Raw genomic sequence first — 20,977 nt, 5'->3', positions numbered from 1 at the left:
CTCCCCATCTTCCGAACTCATAGCCACATCATCTTTTTCCTTGAATCCCTTTATGTGCATTCTTAGCCCTTACCACACCAGACCCCTAGTTCCCAAACTTTTACATCTCACTGTCATATGCACTTCTCACTTTCTCCTACTCTCCATCTTGCACCTTCTGTTGTACCCAAACATCTGTCCTTACTGTTCCTTTTGTCCCCTTCTCCGCTTTGCTGCCCTCTATGCTTGGAACAAAGTACAACTTCTTGGTTCCCAAGACTCCACTTTCTTGCTAATCCCTCCTTAAAACCTAGTCTTTCTGAGGGTATTTCCGATCTTATTTTTCTCATCAAAATCACAACATCCTTCCTGAATTATTGTTCCATGTCTAGTCTTTCAAAATCTGCAGGGGCAGAGACTGTCCTATTGTTCTGGGTTTTTTTTGTAAATTTCTGCATATTTTGATGCTAAATAAATGTATAATAAGAGGGGATCATCTGAATTCTTTTTGCTTCGCTTTTGTAGTATCTTAGACTATGTCTACACTTACAGCATCGTGTAGAGTACAGGTACTACATATAGCTAAACACTGCAGTGAAAGCCAGGCTGCATCCAAACTTGTCACTGCAGTGTGTAGCTACGTGTCACAATGAAAGGGTCTGGCAGTGGCAAAAGGCTTCTTTCCTTGCTGCCTCCCCACTGCCGGAGCTTTTCCCTGCTATAAGTGTAGATGCAGCTTTAGTAGTTGAGTATTTTGTCACTATCCTTTTATCTTATGCTGGTTCCCTTCTACATCTCAGCTGTGCATGCCCTGTCCCAGACTAACAACAAGGTTCCCAAACTTAGACCTGGGACCTAATTCTCCTGACCCAAAACAAAGCCCTCTTGATTTTGTACTGTTCCTTTACTGTGTGAATATCCATGAATATGTAGTATACCCACCACTGAAGTGCCACTCATAGCTTTTTGACATATGTTGCATGTCTTATTACTACTGTCACGCTACTGAAAAGAAATAATTGGTACTGAAAAGATACTCCTTGGGCTTAATAGGAGATGTGGAGTGGAGGAGAAGGGGAAAGGTGCTTACTTTGGTTATCAGTTATTTTCAAGGTGTTTGCCATATTAAGAGGAAGTTTCTACCTACTGATGAAAATGGATAACTGTATGCAAGTCTGTGGCCCATAAAAACTCCTCTCTGATTCTTCTAAACTGTCACTCAAATCCACTTAGTACCTTCAATTGCCCTTCAAATAACTATTTAACTCTTGCACCACAACATCCCTTTTAACCTTCAAATAGATGTCCTAAGCCCTTTCTACATCAGTCTATACATCAGAATCCTAGACTTCCAGCTCTTGGCTTCAGTAATGGTGTCATAACACAATTAAAAATATCAAGAAAGCTGATAGCCCCAGTGAATCTGGGAAGTAAGGGATAAGACTAGGACTGAAAATGATCTTGCATAATGACCTGCTAAGAGCAATGTAGAGGCAACATGTTAACCCTGGGTGAAGTGGAGGAAGCTTGTTGCTGACTTGAATGATCTCTCTTCTAGAGGTTTCTGGGACAGCAGCCATAACTGGCGTTCTAAGGATCTACATTCTGTCCTTCTCTGTGATAATTACATACCAGCTTGATGCATGGAGCTTTTGAAAGAGGCAGTGAGATAGCTTGATGAAACCTTTTTTCTCTACTTCCTTCCCCTTTTCCTCTCTTTCCTTAGTACTTGGCTTGATGTAACAATAGCTATTAAACAACTGTGTTTACCGTTTTGTCATTATTATGTGGCACTCAAAAGGATGCAATGCCTATGCAGTTGTATATACATTTCCATGCATGAGTCTGGGAGGGATCCCTTATAGTCCAAAGATGATGTGATTGCAAGGACAAGTGGGTGGGAACTATCTGACCTGTGTGTATTTGAGTTTTGGACACAATACTTTCTCAAATTCCAACTACAGCCTATCCCCGGCTATCTTTACAACACTTCTTTAAATCACACACACAACTAGGTGTTAGCAGCTGCTCATAATTGCTGGTAAAGTGCTCTCAAAGTTGGTGGTTGTCTGAAGTTTTCACATGCAACCTGATGATCAGATTACTGCCTCCCTGTTCACCCTTGTTACTCCAGGAGCAGCAGCGGTTCAACAGTTACTGTGATGGCTTTAGATTCAACTTGAGAGGGTGGGCTGAACAATTCATCGTAGTCAGCACTGATGTTACTTCATTAATTGGGCGGGGGGGGATGTCCTTATTGGGTAAATGTAGTAGAGCATGTTTTCCAGGTTGATTTTTGCTGGAAAGAATGCTTTCATAGCCATCTTGAAAATCCAGTCCCTGACGTTTCCAGTTGCCTAAACTTTGACTGTGAATATTTGTTAATGGTTCAAAAAATATCTGTAGCATTTCAGAGATGAAAATGAGTAAACCAGAATAATGAAAATTTCTACTTTCCTCAAGCAGTTATGTAGATACACAGGTAAAATAAAATAGTTTGAATAGGAAAGTGTAAAAATAGCTAATATCTCCTAAGGGAAATGGGGGGATTTTGTTTTTTTTTCACTCTGATGCAAAAAGTTGTATAATCTGAAAAACCTGACATTCCATATTGAGGGTTTATGGTAAGGTAGTAAAACCAGATTTTATATCTCGTTTATTCCTACAACTTCTGATGTGCTTCCAAAAATGGTATTAAGGCAGCAGCTGAGGAAATTTTATGAGATAATGAAGCAGAACAGTTACTGAAAGCCATCTGCTCAGTTGTTTACAAACTTGCTTCAATACTTCAGAGGCAGTGCTAGAGTACGTGTTTAAACTTCACAAGCTGTACTAGGTAAAACTAAATGAAATGCGCCTGGGCTGGGTTGAGCTCGATCCCTCTCTGTGCAGTGTAAGCGGTTGCCAGGCAGGCCTGTTGGAAGCCAGCAGAAAGCACCACACAGAGGTGATTATGTGCCACCATCTGTCACGCTTCAAGCCTACCATACAGCATGGCTAATCAGCCTTGGCAGGATGATGGATGAACAGCAGCAGCTGCCAAAAGCCACTGTTGGCAAACAGTCCTGAAGTTAAGAACTTTTTTCCCCTCTGCCTTCCTCTCCAGGGTCCTGCTGCGTGTCCGCATGCTGTACTATCTAAGACAAGAAGTTATAGGAGACCAAGCAGACAAGATTTTAGAGGGTGCTGACTCAAGGTTAGTGCAAGTGCAGGTTTATTCTTTGCTTTGTAACACTGAATAATATAATCTGAAAATACAGTAACATAACATTTAAAGATCTTCATAATTCATCAATTTACACATCCATTTTCAAGCAACTTTATAAGTCATTAAGCACTGGATATTTTGGAGAGCATGGAATGACAAAATGGGATTTTGAACTTTGTTTATATTGGAGAATTATTCAATTGCCACTTTCAACAATGAATATATATATTTTAAGTTAATATTAAAAGACTTAAATAAATTACAATTTGGACAGTCTTTGAGCATTACACCCCAAAATAATTTCTGCAGTTTGTTGACCACTTTTTGATTATTTTCTGGCATCTTGATTTCAAATTTGTTCCTAAAAATGCATGTTTGCTAAATAGTTTTAAACACTTTGCTTTAATACGTATAGATGTGGTGCCTTGTCCTTCAACAGTATTTTTTTTTAAAAATGTAACACTGTCTTTACAGTGAAGTAGATGTGTGGATACCTGAACCATTCCATGCTGAGGTTCCTACAGACTGGTGGGATAAAGAAGCAGATAAATCCCTTTTAATTGGAGTATTCAAACATGGTAAGTGATGTCTCACTCTGAGCAAAATACAGTTGTAAGCTTTCTGTGTGTAAAACTATTCAGTCATAATATTAACAAGTATAGTTCCAAAGAACTGTTGGCTTCTATCTCCTTTTTTCCCCTTGTATTAAAAAGCTAATATGAGTTGTAAATATCAGATGCTGTTTTTAAATGTTTGCAGAACATTTGAGAAGAAAACATTACTTTCTTGGCTGTAAATAAAACAAAACCATATTTGTTTTAATAATAGCCAAGCAATACTATAGATCTCCATAAACTTTGCTTCTAGCACTGCTTCACTTGCTAACTCTGCCAACCAGTGTCAAAGTGGACGGTGGGCTTAACCTCTGCTATTAATCTGTACAAGTGCCTCCTGGGCTTTGTTCCAAGCAATATTTCACAAATGTCAGTGCTGAGAACTCCCGGCTCCCTTGAGTGGGATGCAGCCTTGTTAACTTTGAAAGGCTAGGGATGCAGAGCTGGCATGATATATACAGTGAGCGATTCCTGATTATAATCCCAATTCTCTGGAGGTTGCAGCGGTATTCTCAGCAGCCCAGCCTGACTAAAGGGGAGAATGATGGCTTATAAAACCTTTCATGATTACAGTTTGGCTTGAGGCTCTACAGCAGTTAGGAGCAGTGTGTTGTAGTACAAATCCTAATTGAATTGTGCTGTTCTGCCTATGTACAGCAGCCCCGTTTTGTGGGCTCAGCTGAGGCAAGTCTAGTCTAAAAATCATTTTCCTGCAGTGCACTGTTGGGATCTGCCATTTTCCATCTAGTCAACTTGGGCAGTAAAAAAGCAAACAGCGGTTTGAAAACTATAGAGGGAACAGTGTCATCTTACTGACATGCATCATCCTAAACCTAATAAGACAAGTTCGCTGGCCTTGCATACAACCCATGTATGCAGCATTTTTTCAGCCTACAATGCGGTTGCGGCAGGGCCAGAGCTATAGAAAGGGTGGAGGGTGGGGGGTTGAATTTGAAGAACTGCTGCAGAGGTCATAAAGTAGCCATTAAGAAGCTTTTCATGTATCAGAAAAAATTGGATATTGGGGGAAAAAAGCCCTGAAAATCTTCCCATTTAGCGTTTGTTAGAAATATTTTCACATTAATGTTTTTTTTATATTGGTGAAGTTACTCATATGAGATGTTACAGGAATAGAAAGAAAATAATTTCTAGGATTCTGTGTACCTTTAATAAAGCAGTTTGTTTAAAGTCATGGTGGTGATGAGCAAAGAGATTTGTTTTATGAAAGTAAAACATGTACCATTTGTCCTTATAACAAATCATTCTGTTCACAGTTGTGGTCTGATTTCTTTCTTTCTTTCTCTCTTTCCTTCCTCCTCCTCCCCCCCCGAATTCTGGGTACAGGCTATGAGAAGTACAACTCGATGAGAGCTGACCCTGCACTGTGCTTTCTGGAACGGGTTGGTATGCCTGATGCCAAGGCCATAGCTGCTGAACAGAGAGGAACAGACATGTTAGCAGATGGTGGTGATGGGTAAGAAGGACATTTTAAAATTTAATAAATTTTTTATCAGTGCTGTATATATTGGCATACATTCCCTTATTGTGCTTACCTCTGATTTGAGGATACTAAGTGATAACGTATTAGCTATTACAGTGTAAAAAATACTTCAAACTAAGGTTTTCAGATAAGCAGATAAATAAAGACAGGTGAACTTGAGACAAATTTGTGACTCGATACATCATTGCAAAGGGATGCTTGTTTTTTTTCCCACCCTTGTTCCTTGATATTTCCTTTTTTTAACCTTTTTTTTTTTTTTTTTTGAGACTAATAACATCAGTAACATGGGTTGTTTTGGGAAAAATAGCTTGGGTTCTGTTCTGATAACTATTTTTATCATTTTAAATTTTGTATAGAGGAGAGTTTGACAGAGAGGATGAAGATCCAGAATATAAACCAACCAGAACTCCCTTCAAGGATGAAATTGATGTAAGAACTTCAATGTAGTATAATGCACATGTGTAACATTGACATTCAGTGTGTATGTTAAAATGTTCTTACAATGATGTTTCATTATAAAAAGTTCACGAGCCACCAGATAAACACATTTGGGACAATCATACCTTTCTGCTGGTTTCTTGGGAGATCTTTTCCCTCTAAAAGATAACATAGTTGAAACCTAAAACTATAATAACTCTCTTGTCTTCCCCAAAGGAATTTGCAAACTCACCTCTGGAAGATAAAGAAGAATCCATAGAGATCCACACAACAAGTAAGGTTTTGTGAAAGTGAAAAGGGAGGGGCTAATGCAAAATACCTGTTCAATTATTATTCATTCTAATGCCAATACTTAAGGGACTAGCTTGGTCCTTTTGGACAAATCTGTATTAAAACTTTAGTGCTTAGAAAAGCCAAATCTTTCAGAGTCTTAGATCTTTCCAGTAATTCTTTGCTACTAATGAATAATCCCACTTTATTATGTGTCTTGTTCAGTTTCTGATTACACAGTGGGATTTATGGGGTGGTAAAATCCTGCATATTTCAGATATGAAAGTCTGGCCATTGATATTTTTCAAGGGGATAATTTTGAAGTAATTTAAGATATGTTTCTCAGTACTGAGGAACCTTGCCAAATGTAAGAGAGTAAAAATTATAAGGTGGGAAATCATAAACTTAAGTGTTTCCTCATAAGGGACTGAATAACTTTAAGATGTGTTTTTAGAAATTTATCGCAATAACTTGACTCTCTAATACAAATGTCATGTTGTCACAAAAAAGTCAGTAAGGAAGGGGCATGTGATAGAAATATTTGGAATAAGAGAAAGGCAGTTGGCTATACATAAATTTGACAAATACTTAATGTAACTTTGTGAGGTAGGCATTATTTTTACTAATCCTATCCATCCTTCCCTTTCAAACAAAAATAGTTATTCCCAATTTATATTTATTTCACTTCTAGAGTAATGCAGTACACTTTTACCTTACAAAATTAGAATCCTGTTCAGTCATAAAGACTTTGAAATGCCTAATGTTATCCTTACAATACACAAGTACTTTTCTATTCTCTAGGCAAGCACAGTGAAAGCAATGCTGAGTTAGGCCAACTCTACTGGCCCAACACTTCAACCCTGACTACCCGTCTGCGCCGTCTCATTACTGCTTATCAGCGCAGCTATAAAAGGCAACAAATGAGGCAAGAGGCACTAATGAAGACTGACCGACGAAGACGTCGGCCTCGGGAGGAAGTGAGAGCACTAGAAGCAGAAAGAGAAGCTATAATAACTGAAAAACGTCAAAAGTGAGTTTGATTTCTTCCCCCAAATGCCAATGTATCTATGAAAATGTGTGTTGTTATCCCTTCTGTTTTGCTTTGGATTAGTACTTGACATTTGGGGTCATGCTGGTGCATCTAAACTGTTGTCAGACCTTGTTCTAACTACTGTCTTAATTTTTTGCACTCTAGATGGACAAGAAGAGAAGAAGCAGATTTTTATCGTGTAGTGTCTACTTTTGGGATTATTTTTGACCCTATGAAACAGCAATTTGACTGGAACCAATTCAGAGCCTTTGCTAGGCTTGATAAGAAGTCTGATGAAAGTTTGGAGAAGTACTTTAATTGTTTTGTGACCATGTGCAGGCGGGTATGCCGAATGCCAGCCAAACCAGATGAAGGTATGTTTATTAGCAATAAAAATCCACTTGAATAACTCATTCTGTTAAAACCAAGAGATCAATCCTGTTGAAACTTGCTTAGATAACAAAATTTGTAATTTAAAAACCAACTCATCCATTCAGTCAGGTTAAACAATGACAATCCAATTTTGTTACAGAACCACCTGATCTTTCCACCATGATTGAGCCAATCACAGAGGAGCGTGCTTCTAGAACTTTATATCGCATAGAACTGTTACGGAAAATCCGTGAGCAGGTTCTCCATCACCCTCAGTTGGGGGAGAGGCTAAAATTGTGCCAGCCAAGCTTGGATCTGCCAGAGTGGTGGGAGTGTGGTAAACATGACAAAGACTTACTGATTGGTGCTGCTAAACATGGCGTCAGTAGGACAGATTATCACATCCTCAATGACCCTGAACTCTCTTTTCTTGATGCCCACAGAAATTTTGCTCAAAACAGAGGGGCAGGTAATGCAAGTAATGTGTCTTCACTAAACCCACTGGGTGCTGGCTGCAGTCAAACGCCCCCTATTGTCCCATCCACACCAGTACAAGATGACAAGGCTACAGAACAAGCTGAGTCTAAAGTTGAGGGGTCTGAAAATTCTGCAGCCAAAGAAAAGTCTGATATTAAAGAGGAGACAGATATTGCAGAAAAAGGCAATAAGCAGGAATGTGATGCTGAGGCTGAGCCTGGACCTGTTAAATGTGAAAGGAAGGCTATAGAAATGAGTACAGATGTAGATCCAAAATCTATTTCTGAAAAAGGTTCAGAAGAGGATGAAGAGGAGAAACTTGATGATGATGACAAATCAGAAGAGTCCTCCCAACCTGAAGGTAATACACACAGAAATTATTTGACTAACATAGAACAGCCACAAAGCAAACGTTAAAAGTTGTGCTAGCTGATAAATGGCACCCAAGGAGCCATTATGGCAGCTGAGGATTAGGACAGATGCAGCCATTTCCCAGCCACTCTCCCTATACCAGTAGCCCAGATAGGGTGCTGTAAAAGCAGCTACAACAGTCCTGTGTCACTTGGTGCTTCCCCCACAGTAGGTCAATACCAAGATAGCTAATTGAGCCAATAATACAAGTGCTTGGCACCATCAGAGCACAGAGAGGCTGTAGAAGGGCCAAAGATCTGCCCCAACAATTATTTAATCAGTGTCTAAATTACAAGTATTACTGTGCCTCAAGATTATCAATCTAAGTGTTTTTTATTTTTTAGTGACTGTTTTAAAATCTTTCAGGAGAAACCTGCTTACCCTTCTTTGAAAGGGTTAACAAAATGGCATAATAAATTCCACTTCTATTTTTATCCTGGAACACCAATAGCTTGACTGGTCCATGGTTTTGGTCAAAATTATACAGCAGAAGAATTTGTTAGTGGTTTTCTTCAGTAGTATATGGAGAGCTCCTCTGGAAAAAGAATAGTATTTTAGACCAAATGTTACCTCAACTCTGAAGCTACCTCCTGACTAATCTGCATTACAAAAAAAGACCAAAATTGTATTCTTTTAAAAAGAGGTGTTCATTTCTCCTCCTATTTCAAATTTCACATTTCAGCCATAGATTTTGAGTTAGGATGATTGGTCTGTTTGTTGCTAATGCCTGGTGATTGTTATTCCTCAGCAGGAACAGTTTCTCAGGGTAAGAATTTTGATGAAGAAAGCAATGCATCTATGAGCACTGCAAGGGATGAAACCCGTGATGGATTCTATATGGAAGATGGAGATCCCTCAGTCGCTCAGTTGCTTCATGAGAGAACATTTGCCTTTTCTTTCTGGCCTAAGGTTGGTTTATGATAGAGCGGTATCTCTCTCAATATGAATAGAATATGGAAAAATTCCTGCTTTATTTCATTAAACAGTCTTTCATTTTTGCAGATTTTAACATTAGAGAAATATGCAAACACATTTTATTAATAGTCTAATAAATCCATAGGAAGTTTATAAAATAAGTGTTGTAAATTTCAGTTTCTTTGAGAGTAGGCAGAGAAAACAGTAGGAATTACGTTGTTTCTGGTATAGACAGATTGCTATGATGCATTATTTTTCTTGCAGTCTATATGTTTTTATGTCAACAGAATCACACTTTTGTTGATAGAAGCAAATTTATGATCTTGAGGTATGGGTTTCATCTGCAGAGGTGACTATAGTGTTAAGAACAGAGGTTTTATAAGATGACCATTTATTTTGGTGTTGAGGAGATAGCTAAAAGAGTGTACTAATGACCTACGTGATCCAAACCATTATATAATGTTGACAGATGTAATTGTATTAAGATTTCCTGTAAATATAAGCAGATGATATAAGTAGATGAAGTTTTATCCTGTATTTTATTTTTGTAACAATGCAGAAAATTATTTAGTAGGAAACATCCATAAAACTTAAAACTCTGATTTTTGTAATAAATAGTTATAAATTGGTTTCCCTGTTTTGCAAAGAGGTGGGGAGAGTAGTAATAGTCTTAAGCCTACTAATCACCATAACAGGGCCATCTGGTTTAGGAAAAAAACCTTGCTCTAATAGGCTTATTCTTGGGGAAAGCAAGCAGTCTGTTGCAGCTGCTGAGACTTACTAGTGGCTTTTGCACTATTCTGCTGTTCAGGAAGCTAAAGGACGATCCTATTCCTTGATTGACAATATTTTTCAGAGTTCTAAAGTTCTTACTATTTCAAGCAAGCTAGAATACAAAATCATTGAATGCTGAAACAGAAAAATCAAGTGATTCTTCTTTCTCATTTCTTAAAATAATTTTAGAGAACATTAAATATGCTAAAATCAGGTCAGAAAGCTTCGCCAAAGGAGTTTAAAGGTTCATAGTAACAAACACTTTTAATCTGTGCAAATTCAGTCTAAGTAGACTAAACTGTAATTAGAATTTTTTTAATGTACACGCTTCAATGAAATTTGAAGTGATAATGGGTGTGGAATGAAAATTGACATTCATTAGATGTCCCTAGGTTGGTGCCCGTTTCATAATGTTGAACTTTATTAATAGTGACGCTAATGAGGAACCACTTCCTGGGACAGAATTGCAGATCTAGCCTGTTGGTTTTGAAATACTATAGCTTTAAGATACTGATTGCAGATGTTTTAATTCTCCTGCCCTAACTGATGGTTTTGCTGAACAACTGAAGTTTAGCAATATGTAAACAATAGTGAGTGCTTTGTAAATGTGTTAGCTAGTATAATATTTCTATATAGAAGATGTGTTCTCCCAACACATGCTAGTTTTAAAAGATGAAAAGTAACTTCAAATTTCTCCACCATAATTCTGTATGTGAACTGTTTAAGACAATCAGTTTATCTTCTGGTCGGTAAGCTTTCTGTAAGATATTTTTGTATTTCTCAAGTGTTGCAGACTATTAAACTGTACAGTTGTGCTCTGTCTGACTGAATTTAAATGGCTACTTTCGCACCAAAGGTTCATTATGCACTTTCCTTTCTGCAGGACCGAGTAATGATCAACCGATTAGACAACATCTGTGAAGCAGTGCTAAAAGGGAAGTGGCCAGTAAATAGGCGCCAGATGTTTGATTTCCAGGGGCTCATACCTGGGTATACTCCAACAGCTGTAGACAGCCCTCTGCAGAAAAGAAGCTTTGCAGAGCTCTCCATGGTTGGTCAAGCCAGCATCAGTGGCAGTGAAGATATCACAGCTTCTCCTCAGTTATCAAAGGCAAGTTGGATCTCTCGGGTTACATTATAGAAAAAGGAACCCCATTTTGCATGTTAAATAATGGGGAAAAGAAAAATAGACTTCTTTAAACTGTTTTGTTGAATAAAATAAAGCCTTTATCTTTTAAAATGTTTGTGCAATCTTTCTTACGGTCAAATGGAACATCAAATTTTTTCTAAAATTCAGTACAGCTTTGTTAGTAATTAGAAATGCTTATTTTTTATTAGGAAGATGCGCTCAATTTATCAGTCCCACGTCAGCGGAGGAGGAGACGGAGAAAGATTGAAATTGAGGCTGAGAGAGCGGCCAAGAGGAGAAATCTTATGGAAATGGTTGCCCAGTTACGAGAGTCTCAGGTGGTCTCAGAAAATGGACAAGAAAAAGTTGTAGATTTATCAAAGGCCTCACGAGAGGCAACAAGTTCTACCTCAAATTTTTCATCTGTTACTTCAAAGTTTATCTTGCCTAATATCTCCACACCTGTATCTGATGCCTTTAAAACTCAAATGGAGCTGCTGCAAGCAGGTCTTTCACGCACACCCACAAGGCATCTACTAAATGGCTCTTTAATGGATGGAGAACCACCCATGAAGAGGAGGAGAGGAAGGAGGAAAAATGTAGAAGGGCTTGATCTGTTGTTTATGAGCAACAAACGGACATCGCTGACTGTTGTAAGAGAGCAACCTATTTTTTTTTTTTTTATATCTTTTACTCTGAGTGTTTAAATTTAAAGTGCTATTGTAGTCTAAGTGATTGTGTAAAAATTTGCTATTTTTACTAAGTCAGTCAACTCCTTGTTCATATTCAGAGCTATATTTCCTTCAGTTATTTCAGGAAATTTAGCATTTTTAACTGTGATAAATGACAACTTTATTATGCGTAATATACATCTCTTAAATAACTGCAAACCTTACTCTTCACAAAAACATTACCAGTGCACTAACAGAATGGGATTTCAGTTTGAGGTTTTACTAACTATTAATTATGGTGAAAAGAGGAAAGATCAGGCACTACACTTTGGGAATAGCTAGAGAAATGCCCCAAAACTGGCCTTTCTGGCTATATGTGTACCTATGTGTCATAATCCAAATGTCCCTAATGGAGCAATATTGCTTTTTATGGTAAGATTTATTTAAATCACTTTAAAGGTCTAGGCAGATTCCCAGATGGGTACAATCTGATTTTAATCAGTCATTTTGGGAAATCACTTCTCCCAGGTAAATATTCCTTAGACATGAGAATTCATACCTGCATCAACTTTTTGCAGGAGGATGCAGAAGTGACCAAAGCATTTGAAGAAGATATGGAGACCCCACCAGCAAGAAACATTCCATCTCCTGGACAACTGGACCCAGACACTCGGATCCCTGTAATTAACTTAGAGGATGGGACCAGGCTGGTGGGAGAGGATGCTCCTAAAAACAAGGATTTAATTGAATGGCTCAAATCGCATCCTACCTATACTGTTGATATGCCAAGTTATGTACCAGTAAGTAGATATTACGTTTAAAACTATAGCTTACATCAAATTAGTGTGGCTTTAAGGCTTAAAAAAATTAAAATAAATTTCTTGAAAGAGATTGTGAAGACAGGCATGCTCATTTAGTGTCCGATCCTACTCTTATTGAAGTCATTCATAGGTTTCACCTAGACTTCAATATAAATAGGACTCATGGGACACTAAAACGTTGTTTTGACTTCATTTTTATATTTATATTTAACAGTGATGTGCTTATTGGAAAATTATAAATCAAATTGTGCAGAATGTTTCCCTCTGGCAAAAAAAAAGGATAAGATTTTGATGAAAAAACCTTAAAGCAAGGAATTTGACTATATACAGTCTTTTAAAAACTTTGTTGCAGTGAGTTGATTGAAGGTTTATTTCTTTTCACCGGAAAGTGGAAAAACCTAAAGCAATACATTTTATATTTTTTTCCTTTTAGAAGAGTGCAGATGTGCTGTTTTCCCCATTTCAGAAACCGAAGCAAAAGCGACACAGATGTCGAAACCCTAATAAATTGGATATAAACACCTTGACAGGAGAAGAGAGGGTACCTGTTGTAAATAAACGAAATGGAAAGAAGGTAAAACTTAAACTAATCCTCTCCTCTGCTAGAGTTATTTCAGTGTGTCTCTTGCACCCAAAAGCAAGTCTTCCATGCCAAGCTTCCTTTTTAAAAGACTTCATTAATTTGGATTTAGGTTTAATCCCGAGGGACTGATTTATGTCTATTTTAGCTAGTGGCTAAAGTGGGTGAATAATTCGTTGAACAATTTGTTTGACTTTTGCGAAATTTAAAACAATAAATATTTAGCAAACTGTTTTCATTGACTCTGCTTGAGTCACAAATATTAGGTGAAAAATATTCACAGTAACCCAGCCACACCATCTAAGGGCTTGTCTCTACAGACAGTTAGTGCATGGCATGTTAGAGCACTGTAGATTTACACCCCAGCTTGCCCCCACACGAAGCCTCAGTATAGATTTGACCTAAGACAGACAATATCCCTTAGTCATCTCTGAATTGCTCTACTAAAAGCCATTATAATCCCCTTTTGGAAAATAAAATTAAAGTACTCTTGATCTACTGCATATGAAATGTATGCATTGTTTCATTCTTTAAAAGAGTCATTAATGTCTTTAATTAGATGGGTGGAGCTATGGCCCCTCCAATGAAGGACCTGCCAAGGTGGTTAGAAGAAAATCCTGAATTTGCCGTCGCTCCAGACTGGACTGATATTGTTAAGCAGTCTGTAAGTATACGGCTCAATTTGTGTTCCATCTGAAGTGTATTCACAAAAAGAATACAAGGCTGTATAAATTTTCCCACCTAAGCATTGACTGTTAAGCCTTTAGCCTCTAGCTCATTTTGAACTAAGGAAACATTAGTGGCAGGATGGGGTTATCCAGCAGTTGGGAGAAGATGACAGAAGTGTGCTGCAGATAGGATTGCAGTAGATCATGCACTGGTGGCTATCTTAAACATTTATTATACATTAAGGTTTTTTCATAGTCCTATAAATATGAGTAATTGCTAAATACAAATATTCATACACTAATTGAATCTAAATCAAATAATGGTCACATCCATATAAGAAATGGATTCTTTAATTGGAGCATATTGGTATGAACCTGCATTCAGGGGTTAACTTTTCCAACTTTTCATTTTAAAAGAGCTGTCTGAAGCAGAAACAAGCAACTCTGCAAATACTCATTTATTCTGTGAAAGTGTAGGATAATGGCCAGCTGATAAACAGTAGTTTAGTAGAAATAGAAAAACCATGACCAGCATATAATTGCAGTGTTTTCATCATATTTTAATTGAATTTGGTGAGCAGTCTGTGAAATGTGTGTTTCACAGATCTGATTCTCTTCAGCATGTTTTGTCTTACCATTGTGATTATATGGATAAAATTAGCATTCTTTTCTGTTCACTTTGTTCCATTTCCTATTCTTTCTGCCAGCTCCCAGCATTCATGTTAGTGAGTCTCCATTAGTTATTTACCAAATTTGGGATTTGGGGTTTTTTGGAATACATGTTATAACCAACATGGAAGAATTCGAAAATATTATATAACAATTCTTCTCTCTCACAACACACTGAACATATACGTTGAGTATTTAACACTGACATTGCAAAAATGGCAGCTGCTCTTTAAAACTGAAAGTATATTGACAGAGAATCTCTTTTCACTTCTTGGTTCAGGGTTTTGTCCCAGAGTCCATGTTTGACCGTCTTCTCACAGGACCAGTTGTGAGAGAGGAAGGAGCAAGCAGAAGAGGAAGAAGGCCAAAAAGTGAAATTGCCAAAGCAGCTGCAGCAGCTGCTGCTGTAGCTTCAACTTCGGGAATCAACCCACTGCTAATGAACAGTCTATTTGCTGGAATGGACCTCACAAGCCTTCAGAATCTACAGAATCTACAGTCTCTCCAGCTTGCAGGTCTCATGGGCTTCCCTCCAGGACTAGCAACAGCTGCAGCTGCTGGAGGTGATGCTAAAAATCCAGCTGCCATGCTGCCTCTGATGTTGCCAGGTATGGCAGGATTGCCCAACATGTTTGGACTAGGTGGATTATTGAATAACCCAATAACCGCTGCTACTGGAAACACCACTACTGCTTCCAGTCAAGGAGAAACTGAAGACGGCACTTCAAAAGCAGAAGAGAAGAAAAATGAGAATGAAGAGGAGAACAAAGACTCTGAGAAAAGCACAGACGTTGTTTCTGCTACTGACTCTGCAAATGGATCTGTCAGTGCTGCTACTGCTGCTGCCGCCTCCACCACTACCACCAGCAACAACACTGGATTGCCCACAAACCCTCTGGCCTTCAATCCTTTCCTACTGTCCACCATGGCTCCTGGCCTGTTCTATCCATCTATGTTTCTACCTCCAGGACTGGGAGGATTGACACTGCCTGGTTTCCCAGGATTAGCCGGACTTCAGAATGCAGTGGGCTCCGGTGAAGAAAAGGCTACTGACAAAACTGAAGGGGCTGCATTTAAAGAAGAGGAGAATTTAGAAGGCAGTGATGCAGAGGAGAGCCTTGATAAAACTGCAGATTCCTCCGTTTTAGAAGATGAAATAGCACAGGGTGAAGAATTAGACTCGCTTGATGGGGGGGATGAAATAGAAAACAATGAAAATGATGAATAACCAGTACCAGTTACAGTTAAAGTGTTTTAAACTTTTGACAAGTGGTAGTCCTACTGTTTACACTCACAGTTAATGTCCATACTTAGTTTTTATAAGCTGTTCTGTAACATAGTGTAGCAAAAAAAAAAAAAGTTCAAGTCATGTTATACAGATGTGTCAAAAGGTATCTTGGTCATTAAGTATTGTGCAGTGCATTATTTATTATCCCTAGGAGAGATGAAATTTGAGAGGTGATCATGTCTTTTTAAGGAAATTGACATAATGCTCTGCTTTTTTTTTCTTTTGGTACCATTGGTATTATTATAAAAGCAGCAATTTGTAATCAAGTGGCACTAATAGAAGGAAGTGCTGCTTAAAGGAAGTATGAAGTTATATATTTAATTTTTTTTATTTTTATTAATTTTTGCTGTGAAGGTCAAGATGAAATTTACCATACATATCATACTTGCGCATCATTTTGACTGTATGGGAGTTCATACACTCGCGCGTGCACACACCCACACACACACTCTTTCTGACAATCTCCATGATAGTGTGAATGTCTCTGTCTTGAGACACAGCAATAATAAGGCAGCTGTTGAATGTGAAGAGTACCTTTTGGAAATTAACCCACTGAGAAGGTTCTTGCAGGATAAAACTACAGTTTAATCGTCTCGTGATCTTGTAATGCACTGGTATAAACAAAAAGAAGAAAAGAAAGAGAAAAAAAAAAAAAAAGAAAATCAGGTACCTTTTTTAAATTAAAGGACTTTGTTACTTTAGCCACAAAGCTAAACAGCATTACCTCAACTCTAAACTAGCCTTGAAGTTTACAGACATGACTTTGTAAATGTATTGTTTTCTTTGTTGTGATGTCTTTTTATTTTTTTCTTTGGGAACTGCTATCATGTAAGATAAGATGTAAATTGCTGCCAACTGTAGTAATGATGCTTTTAATAAAAGTGACCCATGATATGCAGAGATGTAATGATAGAATGTAGTGTTTAGAGAAATCACAACTGGTGTTCACTCTCTATATCTAGGTGTGGATTTTTTGTTTTGGGGGGATTTGTACTCACAGAGGAAGCAAATACAGCAGTGGCTTTTGGTACAGTTTCTTGCTATATCCTCTTTTACTAAATTAACTGTTAGTAATATGTTGAACTGATTGTCTTCAAGAGACTAGGCGGGAGGAAAAATCTTGAATTACCTTCACATTATTCCACTCTAACTCACTCTACAGAAATCCACACAAAAACCCTGCATTACTCCCTCAAAAGGGCATTTGGGACTGAGAATACTTTAAAATGTGTTCAGCATGTGATAATGTGGTACACTAAAGAACAAAAGGGCAAAAGAAAAATGAGGCTTTAATAGGCACAATATCTAGGTCATTTATCCTTGGTTAATGGGTAGAAAAACACAATGCTGTAGTGTCAGCAAGGGACACAAAGGCTCTGTGGTATCCTGTAGACCAGAGCTTGTGATGCCAGAAACCACCATGTCAAACAACCTACATGAAACTAAAAATGACCCACTTTTCTAAAACCAAAGCCTCTTCTGGAGAGCTACTGATTTGTACCCTTATGTGACCTTTGATATTTGAGATAATGTATCATTTGAGAACTACTGTTTTCACTCTCTTGTATCACCTGGACATACACATAACTCTGACATGAAGATAAAAGGGTAGACTTCCACTATAGTGCATGGAAAAACTAGATTTTTAACTTCTGTGAGCACACAACTCCAGTGACAAATGAAAAGTCCATGCACAATGCTGAAATGTTCCCCAAAATGTCTGAAGTGGTAAATCCTAATGCTCATTTAGAGAAAGTTATACTGTCTCTGCCTTAAGAATTGTAACGTGCTGACAACTCCAAGCTGATCTGCAGTACACATTGACACAAAGTCTCAAATAGACTGATGTTCCGAGGGCCAAATTCAGTGGACTCTAGGGTGTGTATGAGAGAGCAGAATTTGACTTGAAAAGAGCATTTCATGAACAATGAAAATAAAAGATTAGAAATGAAAAGCTAGAAAGTGAATATCGTGTGAATGAATCACATACATGCACTCTTTAAATGAGGGAAATCCAAAATGGCTTGTACTGCCCCTTTAATAGATCATTCAGAGTTGTTAAAGGTCAGGAAGGTTTTTTTTTCCTGTCTACTTCACTGCACAGTTGACTAGATGCATTATTCTTTCCTTTCTCTAAAACATAACGCATAGACCACCATAAAAAGCTAGATACCAAACTTGAAAGGCCATCAGTCTGATCAGGTGTGGCAAATTCTGTGGTGCATTCATTTGATAAGTTTTTGAAATTATTTGATCTTTTTGTTAACTGATTTTTTGAACAAATTATGCATTTCTCAAAAGTGTTTGCTGTGAATGACTATTTTACCTATATTCTTTTTACCAATATGCAGTATCCAGTTTTATTCAATTTCACAATTCCTGGTAAGGAATTGACTCAGGCTAATGCTATCCTTGGAGAATCCCTTTTTTTTTTTTTTTTTTTAATTGACAAGTGTGGGCATGAGTTTTAAAATCATGGTTTTAATACACCCACTGATGACCAATGGATATTAGCACAGGAAAATCTGAATCATAGCATGGAATGTCCTTTAGACCACTTAACCCTGTTCCTGCCCTGTAAAATATTCCTCTGAATTTTTAGCTATAGCTTGCATTATATAGCACCTGAATTCCTTACTCCAAGAAAAATTGAAACTGTGCACAACTTTCTGATATGAAAAGACATTATGCTAAATAAATTAATTAGGAGACAAAACAACCTGCATTTTAAACACCTTAACTTTTTACATTTAGAATGTAAGGCATCTATTATGCTTTCTAAAAGAAGGTGACACTTGATTTTTTTGGAATGGATAACAACCCTTGATATAAACAAATGAAGCAGGGGGGATTGCCATCTAATGTCCAAGACCTGTATTACATGAAAATATCTAGTGTTTGCTTTCGTGGAAGAAATGTTTTTACTTGTTAGCCACTGAAAAGATTTTATAAAGTTTGAAAATTTAATTTGTGTAGGAAAAACCTTGCACAGGACGCTGCACCTTGTTAGGTGAAATGCTGCTCCAAACTTAACGAGTAAATATGGAGTACAGGTCTCCTTCCTGTTCCTTTTCTAGAATTCCATTTCTGTTAAACAGCCATTTGCTGTTGGTCTGTAGAGTGGTTACTTGAATATCAGGGAACAAAAGTGAGAGAATGATTGCAAATGGAAAATTTCTGTATCATAGCACAATGGTATGCCGTGTAATTTAGCATTCAACTAGGCCTTTTCTATATATTTAATATGCATGTCTGCCCACACAGAGCACAAAACTGCTCAAACTATTAGATTAATGAGTATATATATTTAAAGAACATTTTTTAAAAGTTTACATTCTTGTTCTAGGAACTGAAGCTGTAAATAAAACTATTACAAAGGACAAGTGATGGAAAAGCCTCACTGATGAAATGGGTATCTTTCTAAACTGGGTCTCCCAGTAGCTTTGGTCTGTACAGTTTCATAACAATGTCCAATACTATGGCCTGTATAATTGCAGAAATTACTACAGGTTTTGTGTTTTACTTATTGGAACAATGTTCAAGTACAGGACTCCCCCATTAGGGACCTTTATCATTGACTGCTGTGGGCTAAGCATCTCAAAGAAAGGGCCTTTCTGGGAGTTAGAGGATAGCAGATTTTTCAACCTATTTTCCATTATTAGGTTTCCATTAAAATCTATATGGCATACAAAATTGCTTTGACATTTAGAGCTCCATTAATCTGGCACCATGCATTTCAGTGACCTTCAGAACTTATTGTATGGGTCTGGGGTCTAGTTGACGTAGGGCATCTGATGACTGTGGCCCCTCTGACTTGTAACTCTTCCTTGTGGGGTCCAAAAGGCATAGGCTAAAGGATGCTTTGATTCAGCCAGTTCAATAGGAAAGGGTGCTGCTTGGGCTCTGTGTTGTACATTTCCTTGTGTTTGATTATGTAGAAGGTGCTATGAGTAGTCTGCATTGTATTTTTTTTTCTCTCTGGCTGAGGTGACGCCTTGGGGGAGGATCAGTAGTTTGTCTTTTTAAATGTTGATTAAAGATTTTACACCTGGATGCCTAAGATTGTTTTGAGCCAAATGTTTGACCCAAAACAAGTCAAGGGAAATTCAAATCCAAGAATGATAGTTGCTATTGGACAAGTCTCAGGTGAGAGTTCCCTTCAGCCCGACCTACACCAGTCTTTTTCACTTGTCCACATGAATGAGTTGTGTGGGTCTTGCTAAATATAAAATCTTCACTCCAAAATTAGGGTATACAAGTAAATGTTAAAACCTGGCCTGCATTTAACTTTAGGTCATAACTTGGTGAATATAAAATAGAACCCATTTCTGGTAAACAATGTGACCTTATTCTAACTAAAAATTATTAAAATATTCAGAATTGGTTGAGATTCAGGTTTGTTTGTTATAGCCTGTCTGACTTCACTTTCAGCATTGGTAACAGGACAAGCTTGAACTTTATCATTGGCAGGGTTCTAGGTGTTGCAGTGGCTTAATGAATTAGCTTTTTACTTCTCTAGAGATTTGGGTACAAATCTGAGTTACCAATGAGTGTTTAGTGATCATATTAAAATCATAACATATGTTCTGGTTTTTAAAAAGCAAGCACATAAGCATCAGATTTTGCTCAAATGACGTAGTTACAGGCTGATTTATTGAAAGTACCATTAATTTGAGTAATTACCCGCAATTAGGGATGGGAATTGCCACCCAGACTAATATATGGGAATTAAAAAAAGACTGATTCTTTTACATAAATGCCTGATTAATCTGTAGTATAACATTTTTACACTGAATCCAGACAGCAATGTAAAATCCTTAACTTTGGATTTATCAATAGTGTGTGTGATGGCCCAGAAATACATCTATTAATCGGTATAGATGACAAACTAAGTGCAAGATTTAAAATGTCTGATAATGGTTACAGTTGTGTATCAAATGCTGATTTAAGGTGGATGTTGTCAGCAACTTGGCTATTTTGTGACTTTTATAGATCTGTTCCTCTTGGATGATGCTTTAACCTTTCAGATACAGATTTATATAACTCTGAAACCTGTCATTTTTGTATGTGTAGGAGTCTACTCCAGCTCTGGTGTTTGTGCTATCAGTCTCCTCCCACAGGGTTTTTCTGCTATTGTTGGGACTCATAAAGGATTTGCATAT

General features: G+C 37.6%; 1 protein-coding gene across 2 annotated transcripts in view; it reads left to right on the top strand.

Moving 5' to 3' along the window:
• CHD7 (chromodomain helicase DNA binding protein 7) overlaps positions 1-17,465 on the top strand; it is a 204,508-nt gene extending 187,043 nt beyond the window's left edge. For both annotated transcript variants that reach the window (XM_067553721.1, XM_067553722.1), the window contains exons 24-38: positions 3,086-3,175; positions 3,662-3,765; positions 5,146-5,275; positions 5,659-5,731; positions 5,957-6,014; positions 6,812-7,040; positions 7,206-7,414; positions 7,573-8,250; positions 9,049-9,209; positions 10,873-11,100; positions 11,328-11,771; positions 12,368-12,589; positions 13,044-13,184; positions 13,750-13,854; positions 14,808-17,465. In XM_067553721.1, the coding sequence (XP_067409822.1) occupies positions 3,086-3,175; positions 3,662-3,765; positions 5,146-5,275; positions 5,659-5,731; positions 5,957-6,014; positions 6,812-7,040; positions 7,206-7,414; positions 7,573-8,250; positions 9,049-9,209; positions 10,873-11,100; positions 11,328-11,771; positions 12,368-12,589; positions 13,044-13,184; positions 13,750-13,854; positions 14,808-15,755 (3,820 nt within the window). In that variant the 3' untranslated portion in view covers positions 15,756-17,465. The remainder of the gene's footprint in view (positions 1-3,085; positions 3,176-3,661; positions 3,766-5,145; positions 5,276-5,658; positions 5,732-5,956; positions 6,015-6,811; positions 7,041-7,205; positions 7,415-7,572; positions 8,251-9,048; positions 9,210-10,872; positions 11,101-11,327; positions 11,772-12,367; positions 12,590-13,043; positions 13,185-13,749; positions 13,855-14,807) is intronic.
• Positions 17,466-20,977: the final 3,512 nt, after the last annotated feature.

This window comes from Emydura macquarii, unplaced genomic scaffold (assembly GCF_026122565.2).
Source record: "Emydura macquarii macquarii isolate MOO-44397 ecotype Brisbane River unplaced genomic scaffold, CSIRO-AGI_Emac_v2 contig_1477, whole genome shotgun sequence".
In the NCBI taxonomy this organism is placed as follows: domain Eukaryota; kingdom Metazoa; phylum Chordata; order Testudines; family Chelidae; genus Emydura; species Emydura macquarii.
Note: the sequence above shows the minus strand (reverse complement) of the source record. Positions and strands in the feature narration are given on the sequence as shown.